Source organism: Vulpes lagopus, chromosome 10, assembly GCF_018345385.1.
Source record: "Vulpes lagopus strain Blue_001 chromosome 10, ASM1834538v1, whole genome shotgun sequence".
NCBI classification, from domain to species: Eukaryota; Metazoa; Chordata; class Mammalia; order Carnivora; family Canidae; genus Vulpes; species Vulpes lagopus.
Genome location: NC_054833.1, coordinates 88,523,832 through 88,541,903, shown reverse-complemented (window position 1 = coordinate 88,541,903; position 18,072 = coordinate 88,523,832). Strand labels below are relative to the sequence as shown.

The 18,072-nt window shown below is 38.1% G+C and overlaps 1 protein-coding gene across 5 annotated transcripts in view; it reads left to right on the top strand.

The window, feature by feature from the left end:
* Positions 1-18,072, top strand: part of RERE (arginine-glutamic acid dipeptide repeats) — a 401,403-nt gene that overhangs the window by 236,674 nt on the left and 146,657 nt on the right. For all 5 annotated transcript variants that reach the window (XM_041770332.1, XM_041770330.1, XM_041770328.1 and 2 more), the window contains 2 exons: positions 2,092-2,197; positions 3,571-3,667. In XM_041770332.1, the coding sequence (XP_041626266.1) occupies positions 2,092-2,197; positions 3,571-3,667 (203 nt within the window). The remainder of the gene's footprint in view (positions 1-2,091; positions 2,198-3,570; positions 3,668-18,072) is intronic.

The following is an 18,072-nucleotide window of genomic DNA, read 5'->3' as shown; positions in this document are numbered from 1 at the left end:
ATGACTCTCAACAAAGTTCCTGAAATTTTTCTGTGAAGCACTGTTTATGGTCACCTACTAACAGAAGACAGTACTCTTTAGAGTATTATTGACTCAGTTCCAGATGCTTTTCCAGCCTTCGTTCTTTCAGTCAGTCAATATAGGTTTCAATATTCCCATTTTACAGAAAAGAGGAGATGGAATATCTTATTAACATGCCCGTAACAGGTAGTCATGTAGCTAGGAAGTGGTGAAGATTGGGTTTAAACCCAACTTCTGACAGATGTTACCATGTTCTTACCTACATTCCATGTTCCCTTCTGATTGTGCTTAAACTAAGTTTTATTCTCATTAGCTCTCTTTATAAAGGAAACTCTTGGATTATTGATTTTCATCTGGGTGGTAATTTTGCCCCTTTGGAACATTTGGCAATGTGTGGAGACATGTTTTAGGTGGACAGTAGGAATGTCTAGTGCTTCCTCTCTCCTTTCTCTCTCTTTGTGGCTTCCTCAGGTCTTTCCCATTTTCCCCCCGCTCCAGGTCAGTTGTTACCTTCTTCACAATTCTCTCTGCAGGGAGTAATTAATTGCTCTTGTGTATAAACTCTTGCATGTAACATTTATACTTTTTATGTTAACACTGATTTATCCTCATTTTCTCATCTTTAGTATAAAAGTGTAGAATATAAAAATGCAAAACAGATAAAAACTAAAAAGTACCCAGTATGTAGGTTTATTCTTTGTGTACAGTCTGTTTTATGCAAACCAGTAATGATGCCCTGTTTTTGTAGGCTTGTCTGACACAGTTAATTATAAAGTACAGACCCTGGTGTTGATATTCACATTGGAATAGCACTTCTTCACATTTGAGTTTATCAAGACTTTTGGTGATTCTTTTATTTCTAGTCATTTAAATGGCTTAAGTATTTCAGTGAAGGTTTTTTTGTTGGTTTTTTTGGGGGAGGCTTTCTGGTATTTAAGTGAAGACCATATACATACCTCTTATTTAAGCAGAAAGCATCTTACTTCATAAAGAAGTCTCCTTTGACATATTTTAGGACTTGATCATCTCCATAAACATAAAGCGGGTCTTGAATTTTAGCTCTCATTTATTTCTGACTCACCTGCTGACTTGTGATGAGAAGGTAGATGCAGCTAAGAGGAATGAATGATATTGCATTAACCTTGGGGAGGTCTCTTAAGGCCCTCACTTGGGTTAGAAATTATATTATGAGGCCATGGAAACCCTAGTACACTGCCATATTCAGCTATCTCACAGCCAGGTGCACAGACACAATCTCCTTCAGGCTGTGGCCCCATAGCCTTCAACTAGAAAGGCAGTATTTCCTCCTTTATTCTTGAATGAGCTCTAGGAGCAAAGTTAGCTTCTGGGGATAACATGACTAAGTGTTCCACTAACATTTAGGGGCCCGTGATCATAATAGAACTTTAGTATTCATAAATATTTATGAACACATTGTTCCATTCTCTGGAAATTCAAAGATGAATAAAGTAGAATCTGCTCCATGGACTGCTAGTACCTTTACAGCTACACACAGTTTGTATGTTAGTTTACCATGTAGCAATTACTGCAAGTCAGGTGGCAGTACCACGGAGGGGGATGTAGTTCAGTCTGGGAGATTGGCACATCTCAGAGAGATGACTTTGTGCCAGGCCTTGCAGGGTAAGTTTTTTCTAACAATGTCCTCAATGGCCTTGATACTGCGCTGACAAAATTTATAACTCTTTAGCAGAATGATTAAGAATTAAAATAGAAGGATGTGCTCATGTAGTTTTGTGTAGTTAATGCTAAATAAAGAATATAGTAGTGAATGAATTGCTTAAACTGAGGAGATTTATAGGCTCAAGCTTGGTCTCTTTTGGTTTCCTGGAATAAAGCATTTTGAGTGATAGGGTTAGAGGGTGCTCTGGCTGGGATTAAAAACACCTTTGACCTCATCATTGACTTAATGTATTTTTGTGGTCCTGATAGTAATTGTGAGTCTCCCTCTCTGCCTCTCCACCTGTTTACAGGGGCTTTTGATCATGGGTATGGTATACACCAGTGGCACCCGAAATCCTGTTCCTAATGCTGTTAGATTTTCCTTTTCAGAGTAAGAGGGACCATCTACTCATGAACGTGAAATGGTACTACCGTCAGTCTGAAGTTCCAGATTCTGTGTACCAGCATTTGGTTCAGGATCGGCATAATGAAAATGGTAAATATGTCCTGGTTTGATTTTTACATTTTCTTGTTAGCTTTGGACAAGGCTGTTTCTGAAAACATTCATTAAATGGAGATGACCACTATGAAAAATTGTCTCTAAAAAAGCTTTTCATAACCAAGGAAATTATAGGAATGTTTATTTACTTTTGCTGAGTTCTTTCATTATTTTTGCCTTAAAATACCCCAAACAACCAGAGAGATGTGCTAATAACATCTTCCCCTTAAACTTGGAATAGAGATAGGTCTTCTTTGAAAATAACGGTAATTTCATTTTTTAAATTACTTTTTCTCCCCGAATGATGAGCTAATAATACTTAAAACACTAGGGTTACATTTTATTTATTTATTTTTTCCTTTTCAATAATCTGTATGATTGCATTTCTGCATTCAGGGCTGTGAACTTCAGTTTTGAAAGCATAGCTTTCTTGAGGGACTTGGGATTCAATTTGCATCTTGACTTTCACAATAATCAGGAAGGTAATTCAGAGCATCTTTTATTTTTTTTCTTGCTCTGCAATTGTAGTTTCTACCTAATTTTATCAACACGTGAGATATGCACATAAAATGTGTATTGCATTTGTTTAGTTGTATAATCGTGCATTTTTATTGATTTTTTTTTTTTTTTTTTTTGAGCAGCGCTGGGCCTCATGCTAGCTGATTCACATTTGTTACCCATTAATCATATGAGTTAGAGTTTGTCACTGCCCACTTTCAGGTGAGGAAATTGAGGCGGTAGAGATGCTCAAGGAGTTGCCAGGTGACATGTCTACTAAGTGGTCCCAGCCTGGCCAGAATTCAGCTTGGTCAGCCCTGATGTCTGTAGTCTGCCCACTCATCTCCACTGTTTTTGGTGATGGGTTTTGAGTCAACAAAGCAGTAATCAAAACAGTTTTAAAGAATGATGTTCTTTTGTAATCACTAGCTTTTTCCTTCTTTGAAACTATAAAAATTTCTGTTAAAATAGTTAAATTATGGTTCCTAATTAAAAATAGTAACTTGGTTATATATTTTCAACAGAAACAGTGTGATTTCACTCCATCCTGGAATATTTAGCAATAAGAAATTAAAATGGACAGGATCACTATTTCATTTTACAAGTGTGTTAAAATGTGATTGTTTTCTTTCTTCTTTCTTCTTTTTTTTATTGCTTAAAGCATTTTAGCAAAATGTGAGGACTTTAGTAAAGGGCATAAAACACACTCAATGGGATACTTTGTTCCTATTGTTATTCCTCCTGACCAGACCTGGTTATTTATTGTACTTTCTTTAGTGGCAGGTGAACGTGAAAGAAAGGTTTTGCAAACTTTTCCTAATTGTTTTTGGGAGGCTCAATTTTAATATACTCTTAATTAATTATTTTGACAGACTCTGGAAGAGAACTTGTCATTACAGACCCAGTTATCAAGAACCGAGAGCTCTTCATTTCTGATTACGTTGACACATACCATGCTGCTGCCCTTAGGTAAGTACCGGAGACGTGGTCTTTCCTGCGAAGGAGCAGTCACCGAGCATGGGAGGTAGTGAGTCTGAGCTATCCTGATTTCTTTTGATAATCCTGTTGTTAATCAGACTACTCTTATGGTCTCAGTAAGCTAACACTCCAGGGTTAATTAACTTTGTAGATTATTGGGATTTCAGATGTTACTTGTATTTTCATTAATCTGTGTGTGGGGAAAAAACTTAAAAAATTTTTTTATTTCCCCTTGGAAGTTTTGCATCTCAGTTCCCTTATTAGTATGCTGGTATTGAAAACTAGGATCCTGGCACTGGTTGGTAAAGTATTTAGGATGAAGTGTTACGATGATCTCCAGATTATTTTCTAAAGAATCCGTTACTTCTACTAGAAAAGACAGAGAAATTGGTGAAACATACATAGCAGCATGTACGTGAGAGCCTAGGCAGGTGTATAGGAAGTTTTATTGACCGATTCTTTCATTTTTTTGTATGTATGAAAAATTTCCTACCAAAAAGCTTGGAGTTAGAATATATTGAAGATTTTATTCTGAGTAAGGAGTTAATATTGCAGGTAGCCTTAGGTAATTATGTGAAAAAGTGACCATGAGACCAAGCTTTGCGCTTTATGGTTTTATTTATTTATTCATGAGAAACACAGAAAGAAGCAGGCTCCCTGCGGGGAACTTGATGTGGAACTTGATCCCAGGACCCTGGGATCATGACCTGAGTGAAAGGCAGACAGACACTCAACCACTGAGCCGAGCCACCCAGGTGCCCTGACTTTGGGCTTCTTAAGTGGTAGAGGAAGTAAGACAAGTAATAATCTTTTAACTCTTTCCCAACTAGAAAGAGTAAAGGGAGAAAGACTACTTTCTTTTTCTAAAGAATACAGTTGGAAAAAAAATAAGTCATAGGGATTTGCTTGCTTTTAGCTTAGCTATAATGAGATAAAATAATTTCTCTTTTATATTGCTCAGATAGTATTCGGTAAAACCATCTGGAGTCTCTTGTGCAAAGCTACATAACTAAAGCCAGTTATTTCAAGGCAAATTAGTAGCAACCTTTAGGGCAGGTTTGGGCCAGATCATCTTTCATATGGTCTCCCATGTGTAGCTACTCTGCTCAGCCATTATAGTGCAAAAGTCCTAGACAATATGTAAATAAATGAGGTGGTATATGCCAATAAAACTTTATTTATGGACACTAAAATTTGAATTTCATTTAATTTCCACAGGAGATATTGCTCTTCTTTTGATTTCTTTTTTAGCCATTTAAAAATGTAAAAACTACTGTTAGTTCTCCACTGTATAAAAACAGGCAGTAGACCAGATGTGGCTCAGGGGTCATAGTTTGCCAATCCCTGCTGTATAGGAAGGAATATATGTGGTAGATTGGCTTCTTACAGGACTTTAGATAAATTTCAAGAATTCTTCTGATGTTTTATAAGGTCTTCCAAAATTCCCACAAGTTCTTTATGTCTTTGTGGCAATAACTTTCTAGTCTTAAACTTGAGATGCTGAGCAAAGCAAGTTAATGGAAGGTTGGATGGATGTATTGAGCCATTAAACTGTTAAGACCAAGTGTCTTTATCCTGGCATTCTTTCTTTTCTTGCTGTATATGTTCTTTCCCTCCTGTTTCTTTCTTTCTTTTTTTTTTTTTTAAGATTTTATTTATTTATTCATGGGAGATACAGAGAGAGAGAGAGAGAGAGAGAGAGAGGCAGAGACATAGGCAGAGGGAGAAGCAGGCTCCCTGTAAGGAGCCAGATGTGGGACTTGATCCCAGGACACTGGCATCACACGCTGAGCCGAAGGCAGATGCTCAACCACTGAGCCACCCAGGCGTCCTTTTCCCTCCTGTTTCTATGTGTCATTGGTTAAGGTACATGATTTTAAGCAGTGTGTAGTAGAGTTGAAGTTAAAATAAATAAATATGTGAGACATAACTCTGGTTATTTAATATGTTTTGGTATATTTGCTTAAAGTGAATATATTTAAATATTAGTGGCTCTTCAGATTCTGTGGAGTCATTTTATACTACTTTATTTACTCTTTTTATTTTTTGAAAAAAATAAAAAAAAACATTTTAAATTTTATTTACCTATTTGAGACAGAGACAGAGGGAGCCTGAGCAGGGAGAGGGGCAAAGGGAGAGGAACAAGTAGACTCCCTGCTGAGCAGGGAGCAGCCCTTTACAGCTCTCTGTCCCAGAACCCTGAGATCATGATGTGAGCTGAAGTCAGACACTTGACCAACTGAGCCACCCAGGAGCCTCTATTTTAAGCTTTTTAGAGGAACCAGTTGTCTCACATAATTCCAGCTGGATCCAGTGAATGTACTTAACTAGGTTTATAATCACACACTTTCTGGAGATGTATAACTGTGTTGTCACTGCCTCTTCCTAGGCACAGAAGGTCTGGAATGCTGATGGTAATTCCATGTCTGCTTTTCACTGTGGATGTGATTAGAACCCTTACTGATTAGGTTTTTTTCTTCTTATGGTATTATCTTTGAAGTGGCCATGAGGTGGTTTCATTATAGCTGTCATCTTAAATTTGATTTTGTTAGCTCTTTGTGCATCCTGACAATTTGATTCTTTTTTTTAAAGATATCAGATAATAGTAGTCACATAATATTTTAATGATCTGTCCTAGTACGTGCTCAGTAAATGCTTGTACATGTATTGACATTTGTCTGCATCTGAGCTAATCTGTATGGCTCTTACCATTACTTAGTAATCTTGCGTGGTTCTCAGTGGCAGAGTGCTCACTATAAGATCATCTCCTATAAAAGCAGCATTGAATGGTGGTTCCTCCTCCCCATCTCTATTTGTTCCTTTTCTCTTAGCAAATTTGGATGATTTGATTATTTTGTTTTTAAGATTTTATGTATAATATTTACTTGAGATAGAGAGAACGTAAGAGCTGGAGGGAGGGGCAGAGGGACAAGCAAACTACCTGCTTAGCACAGAGCCCAACATGATGGCAGGGCTCCATCCCAGCACCCTGAGATAATGACTTGAGCTAAACTCAGAAGCTTAATTGGCTGAGCCACCCAGGTACCCGTGGATTACTTTAATTTTAAAATATGGCAGGAGGTGGTAGTGGAATTAAATTTTAACTTAAAAAAATATGTTATTTATATATTTGAGAAAGAGAATGTGAGCCAGGGGGAGGGGCAGAGAAGAGGGAGAGCTTGATTTGGGCTCACATCACAACCTTGAGACCATCACCCTGAGACCACAGCCTGAGCTGAAGCCAGGACCCCCAACCGACTGAGCCAACCAGGTGCCCCAACTTTTAACTTTTTTCTCCAATTTTTCCTTCACCATCTATCCACAGAAAGAATTTTTTTTCCTCTATAGATATAAAGCAGTTCTGCCAAAAATAAAATGATTTTTGAAAGCGACAAAATAGTCTATAGACACATGAAAAAGGATCAAATGAACATAGTGGAAAAAAAACGGGGAAGAGAAGAGAAAGACTGATTACGTTAGTGCTTAGCACCCTTCTTGTCAAAGATCAAAGTGCTTAGTTGTGTGACTTCATGGGACTCAGTGACTATGAGGGGGGCTCCTGCCATTGCATTCCTTTAGGAGGATAATGATGCACAGCTTTCTCTTCTAAGCTGGTGCTAGGATTGTAGTAAGGGAGGACAGAGCACACATTCCATGAATCATATGGAAGACAGATTTCCTCTTCAGCTTATTCTGTGTTGATATTCTAGTATTTCTCTCCCCAAACTAAATTCACTCCCAGGGGAGATTGTGGGACCATGAGTTCCAGAAACCTTCAGATTCAGCACTGCTGCTTGGCTGCTGTTTTTAAATTCTTGCGTTGGCTGTCCCTCATCCCTACCTTTCAAGCTAAGGTTCTATTGCTGTTTGTTTTCTTTTCTTTATTACATTTATCAGTAGCCATATAGTAAAGTTAGTATCTTGAGAGAAGTATTTTTGAGTTCTCCTTACTCCCTGGTATGTAAGTGTTTTTGGGTCATGCTGATAAAATAGGAAAAATATGTCAGAGTGAAATAAGAAGACTTCTGGTGGTGTTGTTGTTGTTGTTTTTTAAATTTATTTTTTAAAGACTTTATTTATTTATTCATGAAAGACAGAGAAACAGAGACAGGTAGAGATGTAGGCAGAGGGAGAAGCAGGCTCCCTGCAAGGGTGCCGCAGGACTCAATCCCAGGACCCTAGGATCAGAACCTGAGCCAAAGGCAGATGCTCAACCACTGAGCCAACCAGGCATCCTGTTTTTGTTGTTGTTGTTGTTGTTTAAAGATTTATTTATTTGAGAGAGAGAGAACAAGCACACAAGTGGTAGGAGGGGCAGAGAGAGGGAGAGGGTCTCTTGCAGACTCCCCACCCAGTGTGGAGCCCAATGCAGGGCTCCCCATCTCATGACCCTGAGATCAGAACCTCAGCTGAAACCTAGAGGCAGGCAGTTAACTGACAGCCATCCCAGGCACCCTGAAATGAGAAGACTTCAGTTTGAATCCTGGCTCTGTTTTGTGATCAGGGTCAAATTCATTAACTTTTGTGTTACTTTTGAGTTATTCATTTGACAGATTTACTCAAGGCCATGTGATTAAATGACAGAACCCCAAACCAAACACACATCTTTTGGTTCTACATCCAGTAAGATAAGAGGTGTGAAAAAGTCTCTCAGAGTGCCTCACAGTAGCATGAGTAGTGTTTATAGTCACTGAATCTGAATTGGGACTTAGAAAATAAAAGAAAGAGGGGATCCCTGGGTGGCTCAGCGGTTTGGTGCCTTCCTTTGGCCCAGGGCGTGATCCTGGAGCCTGCTTCTCCCTCCTCCTGTGTCTCTGCCTCTCTCTCTCTCTCTCTCTCTCTCTCTGTGTCTATCATAAATAAGTAAGTAAGTAAGTGTGTCTATCATAAATAAGTAAGTAAATAAATAAATAAATAAATCTTTAAAAAAAAGAAAATCAAAGGAAGAAAAGAAAAAAGTAAAATTAAATGTAGTTCTGTACCAAGTTATTGACAGCACAATTACTCAGCATCCATTTATCTTTCTGTTGCCTCTTGACTGAGTTGATTGGGTACTTTGATTACTTCAGGTATGGGAGGAAGAGTTTAGCTTGAGGAGCCATCCCTAGATGCTCTGCGAAAGAGGAGATAAACCTGCTCTGAGAACAAACAAATAAATTTTATTACACTTAATAAAAATTATCGCTTGCAATTTGTTTCCTCTGTTACTTTTTTTCACTCTAAGGATCATGTTTTATTGATGATCAAAGAAAGGATCCACAGAGATTGCTTTGTGACTGGATGTGTGACCTGGCAGAATTTTTGTGTTTTACTGTGCACCTGTAACCATGAATTCCCAAGTATCATAAATATCTCCATGATTTAAGGGCTGGTTCCCAACTTTCTGATGATCTGTTTCTTCAGGGAATCACTTAGGAAAAAAATATCCTCAGGTCAGGTAACAAGCTATCATCTTAACTACGGATTTGTCTTATGGAGATATATTTTAGTCTGAATTTTCTGGCAGCCTTCTGAGCCAAGAAACCCTAAACTGGCTCTGCAGAGCTTCTAAAACCCTCCTTTTCATTCTGAATTAATCAATCTCTTTACTTTGTTATGGGCATATAGGATCGTATGTGTAGTAGTTGGTACAGACTAATTATGTCTTTGTACAATTCCCCAACCATTCTTAGCACTGATACTGCCCTTTTAGCTCCTGAGAGCTCCCTGAGGAGTCTCATGATGCCTCAGAGCTTTTAGCTTTGTAGTTCCAAGATTATTTCCTGACTTTAATCACCTGTTGTTTTTATATGTGAAATAACCTCTACCTTCAGCATTTTTATTGTTGTCTGTACGTGCTTTGTACTTCATTAAACACCATAACCTGACAGTCATTTTATTTATTGGCTCATTCATCATTTAACACACCATTGAGCTGCTAGTTGGGGAAGAGCTCAGAGGTGCTGGGAGCACCCACCTGAATAATACACTCTTTCTGCTCTTGAGTACTTCTCAGTCTTGTAAAAATTCTTTTATCGGAGCTACTTGTGACACACAGAAAAGTTGTAAGTACTGTGTTTCCCCCAGTCTTCCTCATTGTTAGCACAGAATGACAGAACTGTAGTGCAGTTATCAGAACTAGGAAATTAGCATTAATTTGATACAGTTGAACTGAAGACCATTCTGAAGATCACTAATGTCTTAATCATTCAAAACTGCTATAACAAAATAACATCAGCTGGGTGGCTTATAAATAACAGAAATTTATTTCTCATCGTTCTGGAAGCTGGATGTCTGAGATCAGAGTACCAGTGTGTTTGAGTTCTGGTGAGATTGCTCTTCTAGTTTGCAGACTGCCGACTTGTATCCTTGCATAGCTTAGAATAGAGAGGGAACGCAAGCTTCCAGGCCAGCACCACAAGATTCATTTTTTTATCATGCCTCTTTATGCAACTTCTTCTTCAGCAGTAAAAAATTCCATTCCTGTTGTTGAAATATAATATTTTTATCTTCTTCAAGAATACACATAGTTTCAGAATTTGTAACCCATGTCCCTGTGAGAAATAGATTTACTGCATAATTTTTGTCTTTAGTCTTGAGATGTGTCAGCAAGACAGCGTTTTCCAATGTTGCTTCGATCAGTTCTGTTCTTCCGCACCTCCTTATGGTGTGGCTGTGTTATCCATTTGTAATAGAGTTAGGTTCATCTGCTGGACCTTGTGTTCCACTTCTAGCTCCTCTTGGTTGATGTAGACTGTTGTTAAGTTTTAGACTTGTGAGGGTGCAGACTGTGGCTATGCTTCTGAGGGTCAGGGCTGTGGATGGACACCAAGTTGTCGACTCTCTTATCATGACCCATCCCCCACCTCCTTCCTACCCACCTGCTTCTTAATTTATCCTTCCTTCATGTTTTCATTTCAAATGAGCAAATGCAGGTCTATGTTTTCATCGCTTCTTTCTTATGTGAAGGGTAGCATCCTACAGATAACTCTTTAGTGTTTGCATTTTTTACTTAATGGTATGTTTTGGTAATTGTTCCATATAGCTCATTCAGATCTTCCTCGTTCTCTTTTACAGCTGCATAAAGTCTATTGTGTGGCTGGACCATAGTTCATTCATCTGCTCTCTTTTGAATGGGCATTGAGGTTTTTTCCAGGATGTTTCAGTTATAAGTGGTGCTGTATTGAACGTCCTCATGCAGAGGTAGTTCCTTCTTGTTGGCTGTGAATCAGGGTAGATTCATTGGAGAGAGATGGCTGGGTTGAAAGGCTCATGTACATGTGATTCTCCTCCAGAAAGCATATCCAGTTTCTATTGCTCTGTTTCCCCAGTAGAAATGTGTGGTTTCATTTTTTAAAATTGTGCCAGTCTGCTAGGTGAGAAATAGTACATTTTACTTTAGTAAAAGTATTCTTTTACTTTATTTTGCTAATAGTAAGTTTGAGCATTTTTTTCATTATGTTTGAAGGATATTTTTGTCTTTTTGTGTGTGTGTGAATTACCTGTTCGTGTCATTTCCTTTGGAATTTGTCTTTTTGTCTATAAAAGTTCTTTGCATGGGACGCCTGGGTGGCTCAGTGGTTGAGCATCTGCCTTTGGCTCAGGTCGTGATCCCAGGGTCCTGGGATCGAGTCCCACATTGGGCTTCCTGCGGGGAGCCTGTTTCTCCTTCTGCCTATGTCTCTGCCTCTCTCTGTGTCTCTCATGAATAAATAAATAAAAAAATTTTTTTAAAGTTCTTTACATTTTCTCTTGTATATGTTGCAAATATTTGCTCCCATTTGTCAGTTTTCTTTTATGGTTTTAAAAAAGTTTTGCAAAACTTACTTCTATGTAGTCAAATTTGTCAATCTTTTCATTTATTCCCTCAGGCCTTTGAGTTCTAGTTAGAAAACCTCTCTCTATAAACCCGATTTACAGAAGAGTTCCACCCAGTTGTCTTAGCACCATTTATTAAAAAGCCTATCTTGTGCTTCTTTTAGCAGACATAGACCAAAAAGCCTGTCTTCACTTCAATGGCCCACAATGCCACCTTTGTCATAGATTATGTTCCATGTGTTCTGGACTTGTTATTCTGTCCAACATGCTTTTGTAATTATAGAGGCATTATAGTATTTTTTTTACTGTAATACTGATAGTTTCCCCTTTCTGAGTTATTGGTTTTTCCTATAAATCTTCATAGTAAAATATTTCATTCTATTAAATAGCTAGTTGATAGCATTGAATTTATAGATCAGACTATGAAGAAATGCCATGTTGAGTTTTCCTATCTGAGAACAGGGAATATTTTTCCATTTGTTCATGTTTACTTTGTGTTGTTTAGAACTATTTAAGAATTTTCCTCATAGAGGTGTTCCCATTCTTGTTACATTTATTTCTATGCATTTAATCTTATGTATATTGAACCTCATACCCTACTAATAAAGAACACACTTTTTTTATGTACCATGGCGTATTCTCAAATTGATCATATGTTAGATCACAGAGAAAACATATCTGATTAAAAGGAAATAAAACTGTAGTTTACAAACGAAAACATAGAAAGACCCTTTCACCAGGAAATTTAAAACTTCCTATTTCGTAACTATAGAGAACACACTGATGGTCACCAAAGGGGAGAGGAATAAAGGGAGGGGGGAAGGAGGTGATGGGGATTTAGAGTACACTCATCATGTTGAGCACCGAATAACGTATGAAACTGTGGACTCACTATATTGTGTACCTGAAACTAATATAACACTGCATGTTAACTATGCTAAATTGAAATTAAAAACTTGAAAAAAAATAAAGTTTCCTATTAAACAACTCCTGAGTAGAAGGGGAAATAAAACCTGAAATTTAAAAAAAAATTTTAAAGATTTTATTGATTTGAGAGAGAGAGTACATGAAAGAGAGAGAGGTGACCAGGGAGCCTAATGTAGGGCTCTATATCCCAGGGCCCTGGGATAATGAGCTGAAAGCAGATGCTTAACCAACCGAGCTACCCAGGCACCCCATGACATTAAAGAATTTTTTTGAAAACAAAAGTAAAGATACTATGTACTAGAATCTGTGGCATGCATTTAAAGCACTGATCAAAGGAAAGCTAGTTACACTAAGCGCATAAATTCAAATGAAATTAAAGGATTGAGTTCCCACCTTAAATAATAAAAAGAATACCAAATCTAAAGGATGGACTGCTAGTGAGCTCAGCATATGTAGAAGAGATGCTTAAAACATTCCATTTGACAGTGGGGAGGCAGAGGCATGGAAGTGGAAGTGATGTCAATTGTCACACAAACAGTACCTATTTAGGAAACTGGAGTGATGTTCTCAAGACACTGTAAATGAATCAAGGTGAATCGTAAAAAGTGTCCAGATAACCTTTAGGAAGGGAAGAGAAGTAGAATGAAAAACAAACAAAAAAAAATTATTTGCCTGTCATTCATCAAATGGCTCACAGTTGACAAGATGCTGACTCTGTCTCAAGATCTTTCTTTCCCTTTGTGCTCAGGCAAGGGTGATGACCAAAGCCATAGGCACGTCTGCTGCTGTAAGCATTCTGTGCATGCCTGTGTGCCTCTTTGCAAGTTTCTTTGGGGTTTGCATGTGCCTGGGAATATACAGAGACTTTCCCAGTTACAGACAGCTCTGATGGAATGAATTCCTGGGCCATATTTCCATTTATATTCTCTTCCTGCTCCTTCATCTGCTTCAGGTTGCCTCCTCCCACTGGCCAGTGTAGCGCCCAGGGTGGAACTGTGGGCCCCCACACCAAGGGATACTCAAACAAGTCCAGCATTAGGCCTTCTTTTTCTGATAAATGAGAGGCCCCTAAAATAGGGGGCTTCCCGATCTTTAGTCATGTTTCTGTTAACAGTGAAGTATCCCATTAGAAATGGGGTGTATAGGACCTTGGAGGTTCTGAAACCACATATTTCACCAAGGTGATAATGATGGCAGTTTTCTCTTAACAGTCTCTCCTCCTCCATTCCACAAACACTGTCAAATAATGTACTGCTTTTGAGACAGTAGATGAAAAGAGTGCTTTGGAGAACAAAAATAATGAATGCTTAAAATGATACCTATACACTTTTTAAATGTAAGCTCTAGTCTTTAAATTCTAAGCTCTACTCTTCAGCAAGAGGTGCTGTGAAAAATACTTTGAAATGGATACCAACCATAGTGGGCTTGCCTACTCCATCTTCAGCTCTGCTTAGTACTCAGGGCTCTGTACAGATGGTTCATTAGTTGCCAAGAACAGCAACATTATTATTATTTTTTAAAGATTTTGTTTGTTTATTTGAGAGAGAGAGGGAGGGAGCAAGGGAGAGAGCACGAGAACAGGGTTGTAGAGGGGAGGGATAAGGAGATGCTACACTGAGCATGGAGCCTTGACATGGGACTCACTCTAAAGACATGAGCCAAAACCGGGTGTCAGATGCTTAAGTGACTGAGCCACCAAGGTGCTCCAAGAACAGCAGCATTAACTAGCCATTGTTACATGCTAGGACTCTTGCTGTTTTATTTTCTCCTAATACTTAAAAGTATTTATACAATAAAACACATTTTAAGTTTATATTTTCATGAATTTTGATAAATTTGTTTGATCCTGAACAAGGCATAGAATATTCCCATCATCCCAGAAAGTTCTCTTAAGCTACCCACCCTCTTCATAAATCTATCTACCTAGAAGCAACCATTTTTCTGATTTCTTTTACCATAAATTATTTTGCCTGTCCTAGAAATTCATTCATTATAAATGGGAGTCATACTTCTTGTGTGCCTGGCTATTTTTACTCGGTATGTATGTATGTATGTATTTATTTTTAAAAAGATTTTTATTTATTTATTCATGGGAGACACACAGAGGCAGAGACACAGGCAGAGAGAGAAGCAGGCTCCCTGCAGGGAGCCCAATGTGGGACTCGATCCTAGATCCAGGATCATGACCTGAGTGAAAGGCTGATGCTCAACTGCTGAGCTACCCAGGCATCCCAACTCAGCATTTAACATTTGAGACTTCCCCCGCATGATGTGCTATGTATCAGTACTTCTTTCCTTGTTACTGTTGTGAAGTGTTTAAGTATTTCATTTTACAAATATGTAATAATTTTTGACCCATTTCCTTACTGATGGATATTTGGATTGTTTCTATGCCAGTATGAATAAAAGCTATTATGAACGACAGCAAAAAAGCACACAGAAGGAAAATAGGAACAGACGTTAATGAGAAGAAACATTAAATCTAATTAATCAGATCCTTTAAAAAATTTAATATCTCATTAAAAATGATATTATGACCAATTGGGATTTATTCCAGGATTGCAAGAAGTAGGCTCCCTGTTAGAGACTATGCTGATATTGTACACCATATCCTTACATCTAAGGGGGGGAACCCCATATCTCAAAATCTATGATATTTGTTTTTTTTATTTAATTTTTATTTTTTTTTTTAATTTATTCATGAGATAGAGAGAGAGAGAGAGAGAAACAGGCTTCATGCAGGGAGCCTGAGTGGGACTCGATCCTGGGTCTCCAGGATCATGCCCTGGGCTGAAGGTGGCGCTAAACCACTGAGCCACCCAGGCTGCCCGATTTTCTGTAAAGCTAGTATCATATTTAACAGTAATACCTGAGAGACATTTCTACTGAGGTCAGGAACAAGGCAAGGGTACCCATTACTTTCCATATTCTGTAAGAGGGCCTATGCAATTTGAGTCTTTTTTTTTTTTTTTTTTTTAAGATTTTATTTATTCATGAGAGACACAGGCAGAGGGTGAAGCAGGCTCCATGCAGGGAGCCTGATGTGGGACTTGATCCCGGGATTCCAGGATCACACCCGGGGCCAAAGGCAGGCACTAAACTGCTGAGCCACCCAGGGATCCCGCAATTTGAGTCTTGAGAAAGTGTAAAAAAGAAGTAAAATCATGTTTATTTGCAAGTAACAGCATACCTGGAAAAACTCAGAAAACCAATGATTAAACTGTATCAAATAATAAAGAATTCAGTCTAGTAGCAGGATATAGAGCTAACATACAAAAATCAGTAGCTTTCACATAATCAAAAAGAAAGTAAATTGATGACATACTCGTAGATGACGTCATTGATTAGTTTCATGGACATTTATGAGACGTTATACTTCTGTTCCTGCTGCTTCTGGCTTTCCCTAAACCAGTTGTGTTGCTCTCCCCATGGGACATTTAGCGATGTCTTTAGATATTTTTGATTGTCACTGTGAGTGTGATGGGGGTATAGCCCCTGACAACAAATTATTCAGTCTAAAATGTCAGTAGTTTTGAGCCTGAGAAACCTTTTCCTAAATAAAACATCTGATTTCCAGTGCTTGTGTTTAGAATTGTGGGTTCGTAGGGATTCTATACCTTGAACGAATACATTGATTAAGTACTCAAGTTAAAGTGTATACTTGAGGGGCACCTGGGTGGCTCAGTTAGTTAAGCATCTGCCTTCAGCTCAGGTCATGATACCAGGGTCCTTGGATTGAGTCCCACATTGGGCTCCTTGCTCAGCGAGGGTCCTGCTTCTCCCTCTCCCTTTGCCTGCTGCTCCCCCTGCTTGTGTTTTCTCTCTGTCAAATAAATAAAATCTTAAAAAATAATTTAAAGGGTATACTTGAATGTGAGTAATGATGAAGACTAGTAAGAGAGATCACTTTCCTTTAGTTACAATGATAGAAATAATTTCTTTTGTGTAGCACCAAGTAGTATATAAAATTTCATAGATTTCTTATTTGATCTTCTTAATATAAGATGGGTCTAACAGGTGTTCTTATCTCTGTTCAGCTAATAAAGGAACTTACCTATTTTTTCTAGGTTTCAGGGACTACATCATGTCATATTGATGGGTAGTTTCATGTGTACATTGTTTGTTCATGTGTAAAAGTGATCTTGCCTTTCTTTTCTTTCCAGAAGCTCATTTTAGTTCCAGCTATGTACTAAAGATAGGTCCTGGTCCTGCAAAGTTGATGCCTAGTCCATATTTCCCTTTAGTTATATCCTGTTACTTACAAATCAGTGCTTCCAGTGGAACTTTCTGTGGTGATGGAAATGTTCCATAAATCCATGTTCAGTATGTTAGCCACCAGCCACAAGTGGCTATTTAAATTTACATTAATTAAGATTAAATAAAATTTAAAATCCAGTTCTCTTCAGTTGGACCAGACACATTTCAAGTGCTCAGGAGCTCTGCATTATGTTATCAGTAGTTCCCAATAAATCAACCTCAATAAATCAGAAACATTTTTGTTTAATTTTTAAAATGGAGGTTGTTTGAGCTCCCTCTTAGCTTCTGCGCATTGCTGTGGCTTTGGTCATAGTTCTTAAGCTCCGTGGAAGAGGAGGACATTGCTTTTTAATTTCTTGGTAGGAGGCAAATGAATATCACCCCAGGTTGCTATCCTTCAGCTAGTTTTTTTTCTCAAACACCTTGGTCCTTAGCTGGTGTATATGTTGTTAATGCACCAACTCATGGAGTCCTCATGAGAATGAAATGCCTGTTGAAGTGATAGAAATTCATTCCCCTGGAAGCATCCCGCATGTGCTGTTGATGTGCTGTTGATTCTCCAATTCCATCTGCTGTGCTCCTAACCCTTGGCTTCTGCTTGGTGTTAGAGTTCCCTTCTGCGACCACTAAGGGAGTTGCTTAAAACCTCCCTGCCTCATTGGGAACTGTGGAAATTCTCCCAACTTTGTGTGTGCGTGTGTGTGTGTGTGTGTGTGTGTGTGTGTGTTTTAAGGACTTTGGTAGGATTATAGAGTTTTCAGCTATAATGTGTTTTAAATTTTGTTGGTAGATGAACCTGAAAGTCTTTTTATTTCAATATTTCTGTGAGAAAGTGTTTTCCAACTTACAGTCATTTAACATTACCTGAAAATTTGGAAGTGTGTGTTTATATATTAGAGCCAGTCTATGTATTTAAAAAGCTAAAGTCTCTTGGTTTTAATTTCCAAGTCAGTTTATTTCTTGCACATTGAAAGAGAAGTAAAATATTTGACGGTTATACATTTTGCCTGCAATAAAGTGAGAGGAAGAAAAGGCCCATTTTGTTTTGATGATTTACAAACTAGGCTTTAGGCGGATTTATTTTTGTAAAGTAATTTAACTGTGGTTTAAATTAAAATTTTCCTGTCATTTCTAGTTTAATATCCTTTCATCACAGTCCTGCCCTCAATTTACCTCTGTGGTTTAATTAATTCTATTCCATGACTAAAATGCTGAGGTAAATGGAGTCAAGTTGTGAAGTTGTAGGTGAAAGCAGTCCTGAAACAGAAAAATACGTTGTTGGACATTTTCTTCTTTCTTTTGGGAACTCCCAGTTTTTTGAACTGGTAGTTATGGGATCTTTAGCCATATTCTACATGTTTTTAGAGTAACGTGGATTTAGTTATGTCTTCCCCTACCTGCATCCCTCCAATAGT